Genomic DNA, 20,289 nt, shown 5'->3' on the forward strand with positions numbered 1-20,289 from the left:
GAAAACAGTGAGGCACAGTGACAGGTGGCAGCCCAGCAAGCTTGTGATGGAAGTGCGGGGACCTTCTGGAGAAGGAGAGACCCAAGCTGATAGAGGTTAGCACAGGAGTGGTGAGGGGCCGGCACCCTGGGCCGGGAAGAGGGGGAGCTGTTCTGAGCACTGGAGTTCAGGGGATGCTGGGCCCTGGTCCTACAGGGTCTAGTGCACCCTGCAAGTGTGCCTGGATTTTATCCTTGAGACAAGAGGGTAATTTTCCGGAAAGGAAAGTATGAACACACAGCTGGGCTGAGATGGTCGCCGCTCCGCAGGGATTGGACTGTGGGAGGACTGTGGTGGTAATAAACAGTGATAGAGCTCCAGCACCATTTGACCACTAGGTGATGAGTGGGTCAGTATCTTAGTGGTTGATGAGGTTTTCTTCTGTAACCCTTCCACAAATCCTACAACAAAATACATTCGCAGTTGAGTGGGCTGAATCAGGAAGACTTCTAGGTGGTTTGGAAAGGGGTCTGTGGTTTTCATAATCGGCTCAACGATGACCCCTTGAGAAGACACAAGTGTGGTGAGAACTCAGGTGTGCGTCTGGGGAGGGGAGGTGGTTAACTGGGAGGAGCTTGCTTTGAGGTAGGAGTTAGCTTCGCTGGTCCTGAGAGGTCAGCCCCTTCTGATCGTCAGCCTCAGGGAATGTCATGTGGAGATACTTGGAATTTACTTGAAGGCAGGTGGAGATCCTGGAAGAATTATTTTTAGGGGAGGGTCCTGCAGTAGATCAGGTTGGGGCCATGAGAATCAAATTCCTCAGCTGGGAGTGAGGCCCTGGGGTGGAAGAGCCAGGAAGGAGGTGCTGGGTTGCAGCGACCAGTCCTGAGTCTGCCGCCGAGCTTGACTGTGGTGCTGGACCAGGGTCATGGATTCGCGGGGCTTCGGGCCAGGGCTGTTGGATGGGTTCATTGTATGTGAGGTGGAAGCGGGTGAAGCACTGAGGGCTCCTCCACTGTCTGCCTTGCTTGTCTAGCGGAGCCGGTGGGGCTGTCACAGAACGGATGACCCCAGGGGAGAAGGAGGCTCGGGGGGATATTTCTAATCCTGTCAACTGACACACAGAGGAACCACCACCTGCCTCCTGCACTGGGAACGCGGTTTTGTTTCTCACAGACCCTTCCTCTCTGACTTCCTTGTTTCTATCCACAGCAGCACCTTCTGGTCATTCCTCTCCATCCAGACCTCTGAGTCGTTTCTGCTCCTCCCCACCTCTTGTCCCCCAGACAGTAACTCTTTTTTTTTTTTTTAATAAATTTATTTATTTATTTATGGCTGCGTTGGGTCTTCGTTGCTCCCTGCGGACTTTCTCTAGTTGCGGCGAGCGGGGCTGCTCTTCATTGCGGTGCGCGGGCTTCTCGTTGCAGTGGCTTCTCTTGTTGCGCAGCTCGGGCTCTAGGCGCGCGGGCTTCAGTAGTTGTGGCTTGCGGGCTCTAGAGCGCAGGCTCAGTAGTTGTGGCTCATGGGCTTAGTTGCTTCGCGGCCTGTGGGATCTTCCAGGACCGGGCTCAAACCCGTGTCCCCTGCATTGGCAGGCAGATTCTGAACCACTGCACCACCAGGGAAGCCCTATTTTTAGTTTTTTCAGAAACCTCCATACTGTTCTCCGTAGTGGCTGCAGCAATTTATATTCCCACCAACAGTGTAGGAGGGTTCCCTTTTTGCCACACATTCTGCAGCATTTATTATTGGTAGACTTTTTGATGATGGCCATTCTGACCGGTAGAGGTGATAACCTCACTGTGGTTTTGGTTTGCATTTCTCTACTAATTAGTGATGTAGACCGTCTTTTCATGTACCTGTTGGCCATCTGTATGTCTTCTGGAGAAATGTCTGTTTAGGTCTTCTGTCCATTTTTAACTTGGTAGTTTGTTTTTTGATATTCAGCTCCATGAGCTGTTTGTATATTTTGGAAATTAATCCCTTGTTGGTCCCATCGTTTGCAGATACTTCTCTCAGTGAGTAGGCCGTCTTTTCATTTCGTTCACAGTCTCCTTTGCTGGGCAAAAGCTTTTAAGTTTAATTAGACCCCATTTGTTTATATATAGTTTTTATTTCCATTACTCTAAAGAGACGGATCCAAAAAAAATATTGCTGTGATTTATGTCAAAGAGTGTTGTGCCTATGTTTTTCCCTAGGAGTTTTATAGTATCTGGTCTTACATTTAGGTCTTTAATTGATTTTGAATTTTTTTTTGTATATGGTGTTAGAGAATGTTCTAATTTCATTCTTTTACACGCAGCTGTCCGGTTTGCCTAGCACCACTTGTTGAAGAGACTGTCTTTTCTCCATTGTATATTCTTGCCTCCTTTGTCGAATACTAAAATTGACCATAGGTGTATGGGTTTACTTCTGGGCTCTCACATCTGTTCCATTGATCCTTGGGTCTGTTTTTGTGCCAATATCATTCTCTTTTGATTACTGTAGCTTTGTAGTATTGTCTGGAGTCTGGGAGGGTTATGCCCCCAGGTTTGTTCTTTTTCCTCAGGATTGTTTTTGCAATTCTGGGTCTTTTGTGGTTCCATATAAATTTTAGGATTATTTGTTCTAGTTCTGTGAAAAATGTCATGGGTAATTTGATAGGTGTTGTGTGAAATCTGTAGATTGCTTTGGGTAGTATGGCCATTTTACCTGTATCAATTATTCCAATCTGAGAGCATGGGCTATCTTTCCATTTCTTTGAATTATCTTCAGTTTCCTTTATCAATGTTTTATAGTTCTCAAAGTATATGTCTTTCATCTCCTTCGTCAGGTTTACTCCTAGGTATTTTATTTTTGATGCAATTTTAAGAGATTGATATTTTACATTTTTTCTGATATTTCACTGTTAGTGGAATGAAAAGCAACAGATGTCTCTGTGTTAATCTTGTATCCTGCTACCTTGCTGAATTAACTTATCAGTTCTAATAGTTGTTGTGTGGAGTCTTTAGGGTTTTCTATATGGAGTATCATGCCATCTGCATGCAATGACACTTTTACCTCTTTGCTTCCAATTTGAATACCTTTTTCTTTTTCCTTGTCTGATTGCTGTGGCTAGGACTTGCAAAACTATGTTGGACAGAAGTGGTGAGAGTGGGCATCCTTGTCTTGTTCCACAATTCAGCTGGAAGGCTTTCAGCTTTTCACCATTGAGTATTATGTTGGCTGTGGGTTTATCATAAATAGCTTTTATTATGTTGAGATATGTCCCCTTTGTACTCACTTTGGTGAGTGTTTATCATGAATGGGCGTTGAATCTTATGAAATGTTTTTTCTGCATCTATTGAGATGATCATGTGGTTTTGTGTTTTTTTTTTTTAAACATCTTTACTGGAGTATAATTGCTTTACACTGTTGTGTTAGTTGCTGCTGTATAACAAAATGAATCAGCTATGTGTATACGTATATCCCCATATCCCCTCCCTTTGCGTCTCCCTCCCACCCTCCCTATCTCGGCCCTCTATGTGGTCACAAAGCATGAACTGATCTCCCTGTGCTATGAGGCTGCTTCCCACTAGCCATCTATTTTACATTTGGTAGTGTATATATGTCAATGCCACCCTCTCGCTTAGTCTCAGCTTACCCTACCCCCTCCCCGTGTCCTCAAGTCCATTCTCTACGTCTGCGTCTTTATTCCTGTCCTGCCCCTAGGTTCCTCAGAACCTTTTTTTTTTTAGATTCCATATATATGTGTTAGCATATGGTATTTGTTTTTGTCTTTCTGACTTACTTCACTCTGTATGACAGACTCTAGGTCCATCTACCTCACTACAAATAACTCAATTTCGTTTCTTTTTATAGCTGAGTAATATTGCATTGTATATATGTGCCACATCTTCTTTATCCACTCATTTGTCGATGGACACTTAGGTTGCTTCCATGTCCTGGCTATTGTAAGTAGTGCTGCAGTGACCATTGTGGTACATGACTCTTTTTGATTATGGTTTTCTCAGGGTATATGCCCAGTAGTGGGATAGTTGGGACATATGGTAGTTCTACTTTTAGTTTTTTAAGGAACCTCCATACTGTTCTCCATAGTGGCTGTATCAATTTACATTCCCACCAACAGTGCGAGAGGGTTCCCTTCTCTCCACACCCTCTCCAGCATTTATTGTTTGTAGATTTTTTGATGATGGCCATTGTGACTGGTGTGAGGTGATACCTCATTGTAGTTTTGATTTACATTCCTCTGATGATTAGTGATGTTGAGCATCCTTTCCTGTGTTTGTTGGCAACCTGTATGTCTTCTTTGGAGAAATGTCTATTTAGGTCTTCTGCCCTTTTTTGGATTGGATTGTTTGTTTTTTTGATATTGAGCTGCATGAGCTGCTTATATATTTTGGAGATTAATCCTTTGTCAGTTGCTTCATTTGTAAATATTTTCTCCCATTCTGAGGGTTGTCTTTTCGTCTTGTTTATGGTTTCCTTTGCTGTGCAAAAGCTTTTAAGTTTCACTAGGTCCCATTTATTAATTTTTGTTTTTATTTCCATTTCTCTAGGAGGTGGGTCAAAAAGGATCTTGCTGTGATTTATGTCATAGAGTGTTCTGCCTGTGTTTTCCTCTAAGAGTTTTATAGTGTCTGGCCTTACATTTAGGACTTTAATCCATCCTGAGTTTATTTTTGGGTATGGTGTTAGGAAGTGTTCTAATTTCATTCTTTTACATGTAGCTGTCCAGTTTTCCCAGCACCACTTATTAAAGAGGCTGTCTTTTCTCCATTGTATATTCTTGCCTCTTTTATCAAAGATAAGGTGACCATATGTGTGTGGGTTTATCTCTGGGCTTTCTATCCTGTTCCATTGATCTATATTTCTGTTTTTGTGCCAGTACCATACTGTCTTGATTACTGTAGCTTTGTAGTATAGTCTGAAGTCAAGGAGTCTGATTCCTCCAGCTCCGTTTTTCTTTCTCAAGACTGCTTTGGCTCTTCGGTGTCTTTTGTTTTTCATACAAAGTGTGAAATTTTTTGTTCTAGTTCTGTGAAAAATGCCATTGGTAGTTTAATAGGGATTGCATTGAATCTGTCGATTGCTTTGGGTAGTATAGTCATTATCAATGTTGATTCTTCCAATCCAAGAATATGGTATGTCTCTCCATCTGTTTGTATCATCTTTAATCTATTTCATCAGTGTCTTACAGTTGTCTGCATACAGGTCTTTTGTCTCCTTAGGTAGGTTCACTCTCAGGTATTTTATTCTTTTTGTTGTAATGGTAAATGGGAATGTTTCCTTAATTTCTCTTTCAGATGTTTCATCGTTAGTGTATAGGAATGCAAGAGATTTCTGTGCATTAATTTTGTCTCCTGCTACTTTACCAAATTCATTGATTAGCTCTAGTAGTTTTCTGGTAGCATCTTTAGGATTCTCTATGTATATTATCATGTCATCTGCAAACAGTGACAGCTTTACTTCTTTTCCGATTTGGATTTGTTTTATTTCTTTTTCTTCTCTGATTGCTGTGGCTAAAACTTGCAAACCTATGTTGAATAATAGTGGTGAGAGTGGGCAGCCTTGTCTCGTTCCTGATCTTAGTGGAAATGATTTCAGTTTTTCATCATTGAGAATGATGTTGGCTGTGGGTTTGTCATATATGGCCTTTCTTATGTTGAGGTAAGTTCCCTCTATGGCTACTTTCTGGAGAGGTTTTATCATAAATGGGTGTTGAACTTTGTCACAAGCTTTTTCTGAATTTATTGAGATTATCATATGGTTTTTATCCTTCAATTTGTTAATATCGTATATCACATTGATTGATTTGCGTATATTGAAGAATCCTTGCATTCCTGGGATAAACCCCACTTGATCGTGGTGAATGATCCTTTAAATGTGCCGTTGGATTCTGTTTGCTAGTACTTTGTTGAGGATTTTTGCATCTATGTTCATCAATGATATTGGTCTGTAGTTTTCTTTTTTTGTGACATCAGGGTGATGGTGGCCTCATAGAATGAGTTTGGGATTGTTCCTCCCTCTGCTATATTTTGGAAGAGTTTGAGAAGGATAGGTGTTGGGTCTTCTCTAAATGTTTGATAGAATTTGCCTGTGAAGCCATCTGGTCCTGGGCTTTTGTTTATTGGAAGGTTTTAAATCACAATTTCAATTTCAGTGCCTGTGATTGATCTGTTTATATTTTCTGTCTCTTCCTGGTTCAGTCTCAGAAGGTTGTGCTTTTATAAGAAATTGTCCATTTCTTCCAGGTTGTCCGTTTTATTGGCATGGAGTTGCTTGTAGTAATCTCTCATGATCCTTTGTATTTCTGCAGTGTCAGTTGTTACTTCTCCTTTTCATTTCTACTTCTATTGATTTGAGTCTTCTCCCTTTGTTTCTTGATGAGTCTGGCTAATGGTTTATCAATTTTGTTTATCTTCTCAAAGAACTAGCTTTTAGTTTTATTGATCTTTGCTATTATTTCCTTCATTCCTTTTTCATTTATTTCTGATCTGATTTTTATGATTTTTTTCCTTCTGCTAACTTTGGGTTGTTTTTGTTCTTCATTCTCTAATTGCTTTAGGTGTAAGGTAAGGTTGTTTATTTGAGATTTTTCTTGTTTCTTGAGGTAGGATTTTACTGCTATAAACTTCCCTCTTAGAACTGCTTTTGCCGCATCCCATAGGTTTTGGGCCATCGTGTTTTCATTGTCATTTGTTTCTAGGTGTTGTTTGATTTCCTCAGTGATCTCTTGGTTATTTAGTAACGTATTGTTTAGCCTCCATGTGTTTGTATTTTTTTACAGTTTTTTTCCTGTAATTGATATCTAGTCTCATAGTGTTGTGGTCGGAAAAGATACTTGATACAATTTCAATTTTCTTAAATTTACCAAGGCTTGATTTGTGACCCAAGATATGATCTATCCTGGAGAATGTTCCATGAGCACTTGAGAAGAAAGTGTATTCTGTTGTTTTTGGATGGAATGTCCTATAAATATCAATTAAGTCCATCTTGTTTAATGTATCATTTAAAGCTTGTGTTTCCTTATTTATTTTCATTTTGGTTGATCTGTCCGTTGGCGAAAGTGGGGTGTTAAAGTCCCCTGCTATTATTGTGTTATTGTCGCTTTCCCCTTTTATGGCTGTTAATATTTGCCTTATGTATTGAGGTGCTCCTGTGTTGGGTGCATAAGTATTTATAATTGTTATATCTTCTTCTTGGATTGATCCGTTGATCATTATGTAGTGTCCTTCTTTGTCTCTTGTAATAGTCTTTGTTTTAGAGTCTGTTTTGTCTGATATGAGAATTGCTACTCCAGCTTTCTTTTGATTTCCATTTGCATGGAATATCTTTTTCCATTCCCTCACTTTCATCTGTTTGTGTCCCTAGGTCTGAAGTGGGTCTCTTGTAGATAGCATATATGGGTCTTGTTTTTGTATCCATTCAGCCAGTCTATGTCTTTTGGTTGGAGCATTTAATCCATTTACATTTAAGGTAATTTTCAAAATGTATGTTCCTATTACCATTTTCTTAATTGTTTTGGGTTTGTTATTATAGGTCTTTTCCTTCTCTTGTGCTTCCTGCCTAGAGACGTTCCTTTAGCATTTGTTGTGAAGCTGGTTTGGTGGTGCTGAATTCTCTTAGCTTTTGCTTGTCTGTAAAGGTTTTAATTTCTCTGTGGAATCTGAATGAGATCCTTGCTGGGTAGAGTAATCTTGGTTGTAAGTTTTTCCCTTTCATCACTTTAAATATGTCCTGCCACTCCCTTCTGGCCTGCAGAGTTTCTGCTGAAAGATCAGCTGTTAACCTTATGGGGATTCCCTTGTATGTTATTTGTTGCTTTTCCATTGCTGCTTTTAGTATTTTTCTTTGTATTTAATTTTTGATAGTTTGAATAATACGTGTCTTGGCATGATTCTCCTTGGATTTATCCTGTATGGGACTCTCTGTGCTTCGTGGACTTGATTGACTATTTCCTTTCCCATATTAGGGAAGTTTTCAACTATAATCTCTTCACATATTTTCTCAGTCCCTTTCTTTTTCGCTTCTTCTTCTGGGATTCCTATAATTTGAATGTTGGTACGTTTAATGTTGTCCCAGAGGTCTCTGAGACTGTCCTCAATTCTTTTCATTCTTTTTTCTTTATTCTGCTCTGCAGTAGTTATTTCCACTATTTTATTTTCCAGGTCAGTTATCCATTCTTCTGCCTCAGTTATTCTGCTATTGATTCCTTCTAGAGAATTTTAAATTTCATTTATTGTGTTGTTTATCATTGTTTGTTTGCTTTTTAGTTCTTCTGGATCCTTGTTAAACGTTTCTTGTATTTTCTCCATTCTATTTCCAAGATTTGGGATCATCTTGATTATCATTACTCTGAATTCTTTTTCAGGTAGACTGCCTATTTCCTCTTCATTTGTTTGGTCTGGTGGGTTTTTACCTTGCTCTTTCATCTACTGTGTATTTCTCTGTGTTCTCATTTTGCTTAACTTACTGTGTTGGGGGTCTCCTTTTTGCAGGCTGAAGGTTCATAGTTCCCATTGTTTTTGGTGTCTGCCCCCAGTGGGCAAGGTTGGTAAGTGGGTTGTGTAGGCTTCCTGGTAGAGGGGACTGGTGCCTGTGTTGTGGTGGATGAGGCTGGATGTTGTCTTCCTGGTGGGCAGGACCATGTCTGGTGGTGTGTTTTGGGGTGTCTGTGAGCTTAGTATGATGTTAGGCAGCCTCTCTGCTAATGGGTGAGGTTGTGTTCCTGTCTTGCTAGTTGTTTGGCATGGGGTGTCCAGCACTGTAGCTTGCTGGTCGTTGAGTGGAGCTGTGTCTTAGCGTTGAGACGGAGATCTCTTGGAGAGCTCTCACCGATCGATATTTCATAGGGCCAGGAGGTCTCTGGTGGTCTCTGAACTCAGCTCTCCCACCTCAGAGGCTCAGGCCTGACACCCGGCTGGAGCACCAAGACCCTGTCAGCCACACGGCTGGAGTGCCTTCAGAGTTGGGGAGGCTGGCCTGCAGTGGCTGTCCTTCTGTGCTGCACATGAGAATCACCAGCTTCTTCCTTGTTTTGCCCCAAAGGCAGTGTGTTTCACAGAGAAAAACAGTAGCCTTGAAAATAGTCACAGCTCTGCGATGGCTTTTTGTTTTTTACTTTGTGTTTAGTCTGGTTTCACTTGCTCCCAGGGGGCCACGTGCAGAGGCCTCGCACCTGGCTCTTCCAACTGGAGTTCCTAGTGCGGAATCGGTTTTGTCTTTTCTTTTGTTGATCTGTTGTATCACACTGATTGATCTGTGTATGTTGAACCATCCTTGTGACCCTGGCATGAATCCAACTTGATCATGGTGTGTGATTCGTTTTATGTGTTGTTGGATTCGGTTTGCTAATATTTTGTTAAGCATTTTTGCATCTATATTCATCAGAAATATTGGTCTGTAATTCTCTTTTTTGGCAGTGTTTTTGTCTGGTTTTGGGTATCAGGGTGATTGTGGCTTCAGACAATGCCTTTGGGACTGTTTCCTCCTCTTAGTATTTTGGAAGTGTTTGAGAAGGCTCAGCGTAAGATCTTCTTTTTATGTTTGGCAGAATTCTCTCATGAGGTCATGCAGTCCTGTATGTTTGTTTGCAGGGAGGTTTTTTTTTTTGTTTTAACATCTTTATTGGAGTATAATTGCTTTACGGTGGTGTGTTAGTTTCTGCTGTATAACAAAGTGAATCAGCTATGCATATACATATATCCCCATATCTCCTCCCTCTTGCGTCTCCCTCCCACCCTCCCTATCCCCTCTAGGTGGTCACAGAGCACCGAGCTGATCTCCCTGTGCTATGCGGCTGCTTCCCACTAGCTATCTGTTTTACATTTGGTAGTGTATATATGTCAATGCCAGATTCTATTTCAGTCGTAGTGATCAGTCTATTCAAAGTTAACTATTTCTTCTCGATTCAGTTTTGGTGGGCTGTATGTTCCTAAAACGTGTCCATTTCTTCTAGGTTGTCCAGTTTGTTAGCAAAGAATTGTTTATAGTATTCTCATGATTTTTTGTATATCTCTGGTATCGTTATTTTTCCTCTTTAAATTTTTATATTGTTTAGTTGGGTCCCACATAGTCTGCTTTTGAATTTGATGTAATGAAGTACACTCTTATAGTTTTTCTTTACTTACTGACCATCAGGCTTGAAAATTGATCTGTATTATTGTAGCCGTTTACCTTTGTGTATTTTTCTGTCATATAAAATTCGGTTGCATATGTATAACAGTCCATTCATTTTTGGTGAGATCTGTTTCTATGATTTTGTCTAATGTGAACGACCCCTCTGTCACAGTTCTCCTGAATGTATACTCATGGTTATGTCCACCTTTTCCCTAAGTTATGTAACTGTGGGTCAGAGCTGTGTGTCTCTCCTTTTAACCGATAATTGTTATTTACTCCCCAAATTGACTGAGGCAGTTAGTACACCTACCAGTAATGTACTGGGACTTAAAGTGCTCAGTGTTTTCTCCCACAACTGATATTTCCATTGTTTTCTCTTTTGCCTCTCATGGGGACGGACTAGGATGCAAAGGCCTAGGACTAGGATCATTTCATGGAAACCCGGCATAAAGCTGAGTGGACACGATCTACTCGCGATGCTGTATATACAGGACACGTCTGTGTGTATCGGGGTCATCGCTGAGCTGTGCCCCAGCTGGGTCAGCCTCAGTTCCTCGGGAAGGACGATTCTACGCATGACTCCCCCTCTGCCTCAGCGCATTCATACGCGTACCGTGAGGTTGGCCACGAAGAGAGGTTTTTTTTTTTTTTTGCGGTACGCAGGCCTCACTGTTGCGGCCTCTCCCGTTGTGGCACAGGCTCCGGACGCGCAGGCTCAGCGGCCATGGCTCACGGGCCCAGCCGCTCCGCGGCATGTGGGATCCTCCCGGACCGGGGCACGAACCCGTGTCCCCTGCATCGGCAGGCGGACTCTCAACAGCAGAGCCACCAGGGAAGCCCGAAGAGAGGATTTACACTGAAGAAAGAGACAAATGCCACACATCTGGGCTTTTTACAAAATGATAAATTCCTAAGCCCGTTTACCAGCACAGCAGCTGGCTGTCACTTCAAACGCCACGGTGTTCCTTCACACTAATGATGTTTCTGGAGAAACGATACCAGGTGTCATCTGACGAGGAGAGAAGTGCTTGAGGGGTCCAGAGAGAGTCAGGGAAGAGTTTTGGATTTATCTGTTCGAAACAGGACCCCAAGTTCACCCATTTATTCAGTTACTTAAACGACATTCTGTTTCTGACTGAAGGGATGGAGGTCGATAGCACACAGCAGCCATGTGGAAATTAAAAACAACCAAATATATTACATGAAAGTGGGCCAGAGCATGAAGGTGTGTAAGGTGTGGACACAGACCTGCCGTGTGGGATGTGCCTCACGTCACAGGGGTGAGAGGGGACGGGGCAGTCAGGGAGAGTCATCGCTGGTGGGGAGGGAAGGCACCATGGTTATCCGAGGCCCAGTCCTCCACAGGGACTCCTGGGCCTTCTCCTGCACCCACACCATGTCTCTCCCTCCCTGGTCAACAGTTCACACAACACGTGCTGCAGATTCTCTTCCAGAACCTCCTGGGCACATAAGGTCGTGACAGGGCTCCACCACTCGGGACGGTGCACGACCCCCTCTTGTGTTCAGCTCCTGGCTGCATCTTGGGCTCCTCCGTGGTCGTGTTGAGCCTGAAAGAGCAGAATCCCGAGGCCCAGCAGGACGGAGCCGGCCATGCCCATCCGGATGAGGTTCTCCACTGTGTAGTCTTGGCGGTGTGAGGGTAGCAATTCTGGACGAGAGATCACACGGTCAGAGCAGATCCCAGTCACCCTAGACTCCAGGATGTCCACCCAGGGAACCTGCCTCTCCTTGACAGGACATGACCCTCGGAGCCCAGCCCCATATCTGAGTGATTTCATCACTCGTGGGATCTGACTTGTTTTGTGGCGGGTGGATGGTGTCAGCTGCTCATGAGAATCGTAAAGTGAGGGTGTGAGTGAGGAGTTGGGGAGACCCGAGCCCTTCTCCTGGGTTCTGTGTCGTCAGTGCCTCCAATTCTCATATTACAGCTTCTACACAGTTCCTTAATGAGCCCTTCCTCTAATATGCCAGGTTCCATCTGCTCTCCTCATTGGGTTCTCTGAGCCGCCACGTGTTCTTTGAATTCAGAACCTGCTTTGGAATCACTTTGGAACAGAGTTGGCTGTGCCCCCGGTGCTCAGGATCAGTGAGAAAAGTGGTCTCTTAAGACAGAAATAATTGAGTGCTGTGTGTTCTGTGTTCAGTCTGAGATTGAACCCTATAATCTTATTCTCCTACTTCTGGGAGTTCCCACTGGTTCAACAGCTGAGGACCCAGGATCCAGTGATGAGACTTTGGCGTCAGGGGCCATTGAATGTCCTCCTCTCTGGAGGCCCACTTTGTCCCCTCATTCATTACTACCTCAGACATTTCTGGGGACAGAGCCCTGAGCTGACTGAGTCAGAGAGGACAGGGTCAGGGTCTCTCACCTGAGACCGCGAGCTCCAGGGGGGCACTGGCGTGTGAGAGCAGGTAGGGGTTACTGCTGAGTGAGCTGTAGCACCTGTAGGTCCCATTGTGGGCTGAGGTCACGGGACTCATGGAGAATTCGGCCTGGAAATGCCCACCTCGGTACTTTGATCTAAGACGCAGTAGGGGCCGGGCTGCCCCCTCCTTGGACAGAAGGAAAGTTTCCCTTGTGCTCCCTGACTGACACAGCAGGGTCACGGTTTCTCCTGAGGCCACCAGGGGGCCCGGCTGCACCGAGAGGGAGGGCGTGTCAGGGAACCACCCTAGAGAGAGGAAGGGGGGTGAGGGGCTGCCCGCCTCCTGGTTCCGAACTGCGACTCAGCAGGGCCTCCCTGAGGCCCCTCATCTCTGTCTGTCTCTGTTTTCTCTGAGTCTCTCCCTCTCCCTGCCCACCCCCGTCTCTCTCTGTCTCCCTCCCTCCCTCCCTCCCTGGGCACCCCTCACGCCTGGTTCCATCATCACCAGCTGGGGCTCCCCCGGCAGGGCCTGTGCAGAGTCTGGGTCCCTGACTGACCCACTGGCTCCTCACCTGCCACCAGGATGTCCAGGGGGTCACTGGGGGCCGACCACTCGGAGGAGAGGTTGTGTCCACCGTAGCATCTGTACCGGCCCGCGTGGGTGTTGGTCACCGGGCCCAGGGGGAAGTCGGCCTGAGAGAGCCCAGCCTGGGGCTGCCGGCCAGGGCTCTGGGGGAGGGCCTGTCTCCCCTCCTGGGACAGAGCGAATCTGTCATAGCCGACGTCAGAGTGACACTGGAGGGTCAGGCTCTGTCCATAGGCCACGACAGGGCCTTGCGGGGTCAGGAGGGAGGGCTTCCCAGACACACCTGGGGGAAGACCAGCCCTGGGCTGTAGGGGCTGGTTCCTCCCATGAAGCCCCTTCTCCCATCCTGGTCCCCAGGCCTCATTGTCACTCACACTCTGTGTCTCTGTCCTGTGCGCCCCGCTCCCCCCTCACCCCACCCTCTCATCTGGGACAATCCTGGGAGAAAAGCATCTAATAATCTGTCTCGTGCCTCAAGAAGTACGTGAGGCCAGGGTGGGACCTCCTCACCTGAGACCAGGAGCTCCAGGGGGTCACTGGGGGCCGACCACACCTGGGGGGTGTCCCTGTAAAAGCCGTGGCATCTGAACGTCCACCTGTGGCTGGGGGTCACGCGACCCACGGGGAGCAGGGCCTGGGTCTGCCCCTGGGGGCCTCGCTGTGCATCCAGGGTCCAGGAGGACTTGGGTTCTCCTTCCTTAGTCAGAATGAACCCGTGCAGTCCCTGCCTTGAGCGACACTGGAGGGTCACGTTCCCTCCGGAGGTCACCACAGGGCTCGGCAGGGCTGAGAGGGTGGGTTTGCTGTGGGCCCCTAGGAGAGAAGGAGGGAGCTTGTGAAATGGGGCTCACACGCCCCTTTCCTTCTCCAGGGCTGGGCTGTGAGAGGGACACACCCCTGAGAGCAGACCCCCTTCCTGAGGGCAGAGCCAGAGGCTGGGACCCCCGAGTGTCCTCTCACCTGTCACCACCAGCTCCAGGGGGTCACTGCGCTCTGACCAGCCAGTGGGGCTGAGATAGTAACAGTGATATCTCCCTGCGTAGTCCTGTGTCATGTATGAGATGGAGAAGTTGCCCTTGTCCGCGTGCTCCAGTGGGGCCTGTCTGTACCAGGGAGGTGAGCTTCCCTCTTTATGGAAACGGAGCACCGGGGCCACCCGGGTCCCCTGACACCAGATGGTCACGGGGCTCCCCCAGGGGATCACAGAGCCTGGCTCAGCCCAGATGGTGGGTTTGGGGAGGGTGCCTGGATGGACATCAGAGGTTGTGTCACAAGACATCCTCACCCCCAGGTCCCCAGCTCTCAGCCCACAACCTCCCAGACTCCCCCTCCTTCAGCCCAGAACTGGTGTTCCCCACCCCATTGCCTGGGGGTGGCCCCTTGTCCCCATGATCAGGAGGGAGGTGGGACACCTGGGGACAGACTCACCTGCCTGCTCCTGGATCCTCAGGCCCACACTCAGCCCTGGAAGAGAGACCCCTGTGAGAGGTTCGCCCTGAATCCTGAGCAGCGCCTCTCCTACCCGTGAGCCTCCTGAGTCCTGGGGTCTCCTGACAGAGCAGCCTGGCTGTGGGGAGGGGTCCGTCCCTGGCTGGGGCTTCCCCTCCCCCTCCTCCATCTCACCGAGGCAGAGCAGGGCCGTGAGGCTGGGGGTCATGGCGTCTCGTCCCTGTTGTCCAGGCGGTGCAGATGGAGGAGACCACGGTGCCCTCAGGACGGAGACCCGAGGGTGTGTCCACTGGGAGGCTGGTCCTCCCCGTCACGGGGCTGTCACATCAGCAGCCCCACAGGAAGGGGAACTGCCCCTCCCCCGGAGGCTGGCTCTCATTCCCATGACAGACCCGGTGTCTTCCTGAGACGCCCCTTCCATATAAGCGTGACCCAGGCACGTCTTTCCCTCTCAGAGCCTCCCCGTTGGGTCTCCTTCATCCTCAGCTGGTCCATCAGCAGGTCCCTGTGGGCTCCTCACCATGGACAGGGGTCACCCAGGCCCTGGCGATGCTTCAGGGAGGTTGCAGGTTCCTGCTGCACCGCAGAGCTCAGATCAGCAGAGAGACACGTTTAACATCTGCCTACAGCTCCGTGGAGGTCAGTGTGGCAATGAGCACAGAGGAGAAGTTCGGGGCAATAAGGAAGGAAACATGCCTGCTCCCCTGGCCCCAGAGTGTGGGTTTGCTTTCTGTCTCAGCCCCCTTCAGGGACTTCTCCCTTTTTCTTGAAACAGCGTCCACCGCACCTTCCTGGGAACAAGCCCCTGAGTCGTTCCTGCCTGCTCGGTGGCACTTGATCCTTGGGCATTGTCTCCTTACTATATGCTCCTGTCTTCACTTTTATGGGACAGAGAGTGGGTCAGTGCTCTGACTTGGGGGACGAAGCTGATTTAATTTAAGTATTCCTCGTCATCCTCCCCCGTGTGCCTTGAGCCCTGAAGTTATGTCTCTGAGCCTCAGTTTCCTCGCCTTCAGCATGTTGTTTGAACCCCACTCTTCAGACAGGTTGTGGGCTCAGTGGTGCCAGGACATGGGTGGGACCCAATATTGGTTAATTTCTAACCAGTATGAGAGGGTGAAGGTGTCAGACCCCACAGTCAGGTTGGATGACTGATGTGCCCACTCACGACCCCCGTCTGTTCTGACACTGAGAAATGCTACTTATGGTGGGGTTTTGTTGTTTATTTATTTTTGGCTGCATTGGGTCTTCGTTGCTGCGTGCGGGCTTTTTCTGGTTGTGGCAAGTGGGGGCTACTCTTCGTTGCCGTGCGTGGGCTTCTCATTGCGGTGGCTTCTCTTGTTGCAGAGCACAGGCTCTGGGTGTGCGGGCTTCAGTAGTTGTGGCTCATGGGCTCTAGAGCTCAGGCGCAGTAGTTGTGGTGCACAGGCTTAGTTGCTCCACGGCATGTGGAATCTTCCTAGACCAGGGCTCAAACGTGTCCCCGGCATTGGCAGGAGGATTCTTAACCACTTCGCCACCAGGGCATTCCCGCTGCTTATGTTTTGTATGAAATACATAGGCATGGTCTATTATAGGAGAAGAGAAATGAAAGTTTCTTAAATGGAGAAGGGACCACAACAAAAAAAAGAGGTGAAAGCTTAGTGACTACCAGTGCCTGAGTCCAGCAAGTGGTCATTAGAATAGAGGTTTCCACCTCTGTGTGGAAGGACAAGGACCTCAGGTCCTCACAGGCAGGGAGGGGTCAGGGCTTCAGGTCAAGGTTGGAATCAGTGTTGCCCCTTCACCTCATTTGTGGCCAGGCACTGGGATATCTCTGCCCACTGACCCATCCCCGAGGTCAGCACTGAGCTGTGTCCTCTGTGAGGTTGTAAAACAGCTTCAATTCATTATAATTGTACATGGATATCTGTCCCACCTGTGAGTGTGAGGCTCACTTGGGGTCATCTCTGCCAGGTACATGCCTAGTCAGATGCTGAGTTTGAGAGAGCGGATGCTGTGGGGCAGGGCAGCCACAAGAAGTCACCCATTTCATCTCTGAATGTCAGGACAGACCTGGGACAAACTCTCTATAGAAAATCACGTGTCTGGAAGCTGAGCATTAGGAATGAACATAAGAGATAAATCCTAATACTGAGAAAAAGTGCTAAGAAGACTATCTGCAGAGTTAGTAACTTGTATTATCCTATCCAAGGAGATAGAATACTAGGAATATATGAAACATTTTAATTTAAGCATGTTTACACATCTGAAAAATTGAAGAAAGAAAATAAATTCTGGAAACAGCAAAAGGGATTATACTGCAGAAGTATATAGGATTTTAGCAATGAATTAGGCAAACACCTTACAGGTAAAAAAGAATACTTTCATTAATACACTCAAGATATTCTTTCCATCAAGGAGAAGATACAGCTGAAGAGCCAATTATGAACTTGGAATACAATATTGAGGAGTTTGTTTAGGATGCAGTTCGGAGAGACTGGAATTAGAAAGTTGAGGTAGATGAGGAGTAGAAAGAACAGGGCCCATGGATATTGTGAATTTCAGAATGAAATCAGTGAGGACAATGTCTGCGACAGTATGAAAGGCCAATTGTTGGTCTTTTACAGAGATGTAGCAAGAACTTACAATTGCTAGCGTGCATGTGTCTATACATGAAATGTGTCTTGCTATTTCGCAGCAAAGGGAAGGAAATTGAAGGGAGAAAACGCCAAAAGATATGGGGAAAATACAGTCAAGGAATTAACTGTCAGTGAGGCCTTCTATACTCACCCAAACTATCATTAAGGGGCAAAGGTGAAGGGGTCAGCAGGGGAGAAATGCATACATGTGAGAGACCTGGGCGTGTCCGACCTGCTTGGACTCACATCTCCTATGTTAAACCTTCATGTCGGGCTCAGCGTGTCTCCCACAACTGATTATGCCTCTGTTTTCTATTTACGTCTAATGTGAATGTACTAGGATGTGGGCATCACAATTCCACTGAAACCGTGGCATAAGATTGAGGTGGAAATTACTATGACCTACAGAATAGAAGGACCTCAGGGTCATCTGCGAGGTGCCACAGTTGGCTCATTCTTGTGAAAGTTGATGCTGTTCCCAACTGTGTATCCAGTGCATTCAAACGGGCATCTTGAAGTTGGGCATGAAGGGAGTATTTACCAAAGCAACAGATAATGTACACAAATCATAACACTGAGAAAAAGGGATGTTTTCATAGAGCTGGTTTGCCAGCGCACCACCTGGCTGTTGCTTCAAACACCTTGCGCCCATTCATAAATTTATTTACTTATTTATTTTTGGCTGCGTCGGGTCTTCATTGCTGCGCACAGGCTTTCTCTAGTTGTGGCAAGTGGGGGCTACTGTTTGTTGCAGTGCGTGGGCTTCTCATTGCGGTGGTTTCTCTTGTTGCGGAGCACGGGCTGCACGTGCGTGGGCTTCAGTAGCTGTGGCACACAGGCTCAGTAGTTGTGGCTCACGGGCTGTAGAGCACAGGCTCAGTAGTTATGGCACACTGGCTTAGTTGCTCCATGGCATGTGGGATCTTCCTGGATCAGGGCTTGAACCCCTGTCCCCTGCATTGGCAGGTGGATTCTTAACCACTGCGCCACCAGGGAAGTCCACCTTGTGCTCATTCAAACTGATGGTATTTTGGCAGAAACTCTTCCATGTATCATTTTAGAGGGGAATAAGCCTTGAGGGGGTCCAGAGAGGGTTTTCGGAAATGGTTTTGGATTTATGTGTTTAAACTAGACCTGAATTTCACCCATTTACTCAGTTGCTTAAAACATTCTGGTTCTAGGCTGAAGGGATCGAGGTCAATAGCACACACCAGTGAGTGTGGAAATTAGAAATAAAGCAAAATGTATTACAAGAAAGTGGCAGAGCATGAAGTTGACTTCAGGTGTGGACCCAAACCTGCGATGCAGATGTAGCCTCAAATCACAGGAGTAAAAAAAGAAGGGGAGTAGTCAAGAATAATCAGTAATGGTAAGGAGGGAAATTACCACACTTTAATTACGGAAGAGTCTCTACAGCAAGAACCCAGGCATTTCCTGCATGCCAGCATTGATACCCCGTGAAATTCTCAGCAGACAGTTCCCTCAATTCATACTGCAGATTTGCCTCCCAAACCTCCTAGTCACACAAGGATCGAACTCACCGAATGGTGGGTTTGTTCCCTCTGTTTACCTCCTGGCTGCATCTTGGGCTCCTCCGTGGCCGTGTTGAGCCTGAAAGAGCAGAATCCTGAGGCCCAGCAGGACGGAGCCGGCCATGCCCATCCGGATGAGGTTTTCCACTGTGTAGTCTTGGGGGTGTGAGGGTAGGAACTGTGGAAAAAGAGGTCACAGAGGTCAGAGCAGACCCAAATCACCCCAGGATCCCTACATGTCCACTCAGGTCACCTGCATTCCATTAACAGGTTGTGACCCTCGGAGCCCAACCCAAAATTGAGAATTTCTGCTACTCATCACTGTTGGCGTCTGACTTATTTTGTGATGGACTGAGAATGTCAGTTACCCCTGAGAACAAAAAAGACAGGGTATGGGTGAGGAGATGCAGAAATGCTTAAGTAATCTCTTTGATCTTGAATGAGTCTCTGGAACTAAACATGCCAGTCCCGGTACCTGGAGGTGAGCATCTCCAGTGTCTCATTTGCATCTAATCAGGAGGCAAAGATGAACACGTGGGGTTTCAATTTGTCCTGAAAGGATGTGGACCTGAAGTGTCAGGGTTGCCCTTATGGCCTCAGTTTCCCAAGATGTCACTCCATAGCCGTCCCCAGACTGGTCGCCATCAGCCCAGACCTCCTCTTCTCCCCTCAGGTGATGGGGGTGGTGGTTGTGGAGCTGCAGCAGGAGGTCTGGGGACAGCTCACTCACCTTGACCTGGCCCCATTGGCCCCGACACAGCCCTGGGCTTCTATGTAGCAAGAACACACACAACAACTACAACATGAAGGGGTAAGAATAAAGAGACCTATAGATTTGTAAGGGTTCTACATTTCCCTTGAAGAGGTAAAATACTAGCTCTGTCTTTACTGTGTAAAGTTAGGTATGTACCTGATAATCTCTAGAACAGCCCCTTCAACAGCAGTCAAAGACTTACAGTCACAGCACCAATAGAGAAATTAAAATGGTATGCTAAAAATGTTTTTAAATCCCAGGAAAGGGTAAATAGAAGAACAAGAAAGAGAGGGGACAAAACTTGAAAAAATAAAATGACAAACCTAAATAACAGTGTTATCAGTAATAATATTATATGTAAATGGGCGAAACACAGCAATTAAAAGAGCTTGTAAGATTGGTTTAAGAAAACAACCACCACCTACACTATGAAGTCCATAAGAAACTCACTTCTTTTTTTTAAAATAAATTTATTTCTTTATTTATTTTTGGCTGTGTTGGGTCTTCATCACTGTGCACAGGCTGTCTCTAGTTGCGGTGAGCGGGGGCTACTCTCTGTTGCGGTGCCCCGGCTTCTTATTGCGGTGCGTGGGCCTCTTATCGCAGTGGCTTCTCTTGTTGTGGAGCATGGGCTGTAGGTGCGCTGGCTTTAGTAGTTGTGGCGTGAGGGCTCAATAGTTGTGGCGCACGGGCCTAGTTGCACGTGGGATCCTCCCAGACCAGGGATCGAACCCGTGTTCCCTCCATCGGCAGGAGGATTCCCAGCCACTGCACCACCAGGGAAGTCCCAGAAACTCACTTCTAATATAACATGTAAATAGGTTAAAAGTAAAAGAGTGAACAATATGAATGAACCTTGGAAACATTATTCAGAGTGAAC

At 46.6% G+C, this 20,289-nt stretch overlaps 2 protein-coding genes across 8 annotated transcripts in view; one reads left to right on the top strand and one right to left on the bottom strand.

Moving 5' to 3' along the window:
• Positions 1-20,289, top strand: part of NLRP7 (NLR family pyrin domain containing 7) — a 232,412-nt gene that overhangs the window by 149,400 nt on the left and 62,723 nt on the right. The window contains exon 12 of one of the 7 annotated variants that reach the window (XM_060289604.1): positions 1,192-1,251. The exons of the other annotated variants lie outside the window; for them this stretch is intronic. The gene's annotated coding sequence lies outside the window, so the exon portion shown is untranslated. Of the gene's footprint in view, positions 1-1,191; positions 1,252-20,289 lie in introns of those variants that run through there. 7 annotated transcript variants of the gene reach the window in all.
• On the bottom strand, positions 11,236-14,781 carry LOC132594043 (leukocyte immunoglobulin-like receptor subfamily A member 6). The gene is made up of 7 exons (XM_060289643.2): positions 14,677-14,781; positions 14,482-14,517; positions 14,014-14,298; positions 13,564-13,866; positions 13,040-13,336; positions 12,471-12,773; positions 11,236-11,749 (listed from the first exon to the last, which is right to left on the bottom strand). The coding sequence occupies exons 1-7, from the start codon at positions 14,708-14,710 to the stop codon at positions 11,604-11,606; spliced, it is 1,404 nt and encodes a 467-aa protein (XP_060145626.1). The 5' UTR covers positions 14,711-14,781; the 3' UTR covers positions 11,236-11,603.

This window comes from Globicephala melas, chromosome 19 (assembly GCF_963455315.2).
Source record: "Globicephala melas chromosome 19, mGloMel1.2, whole genome shotgun sequence".
Taxonomy (NCBI): domain Eukaryota; kingdom Metazoa; phylum Chordata; class Mammalia; order Artiodactyla; family Delphinidae; genus Globicephala; species Globicephala melas.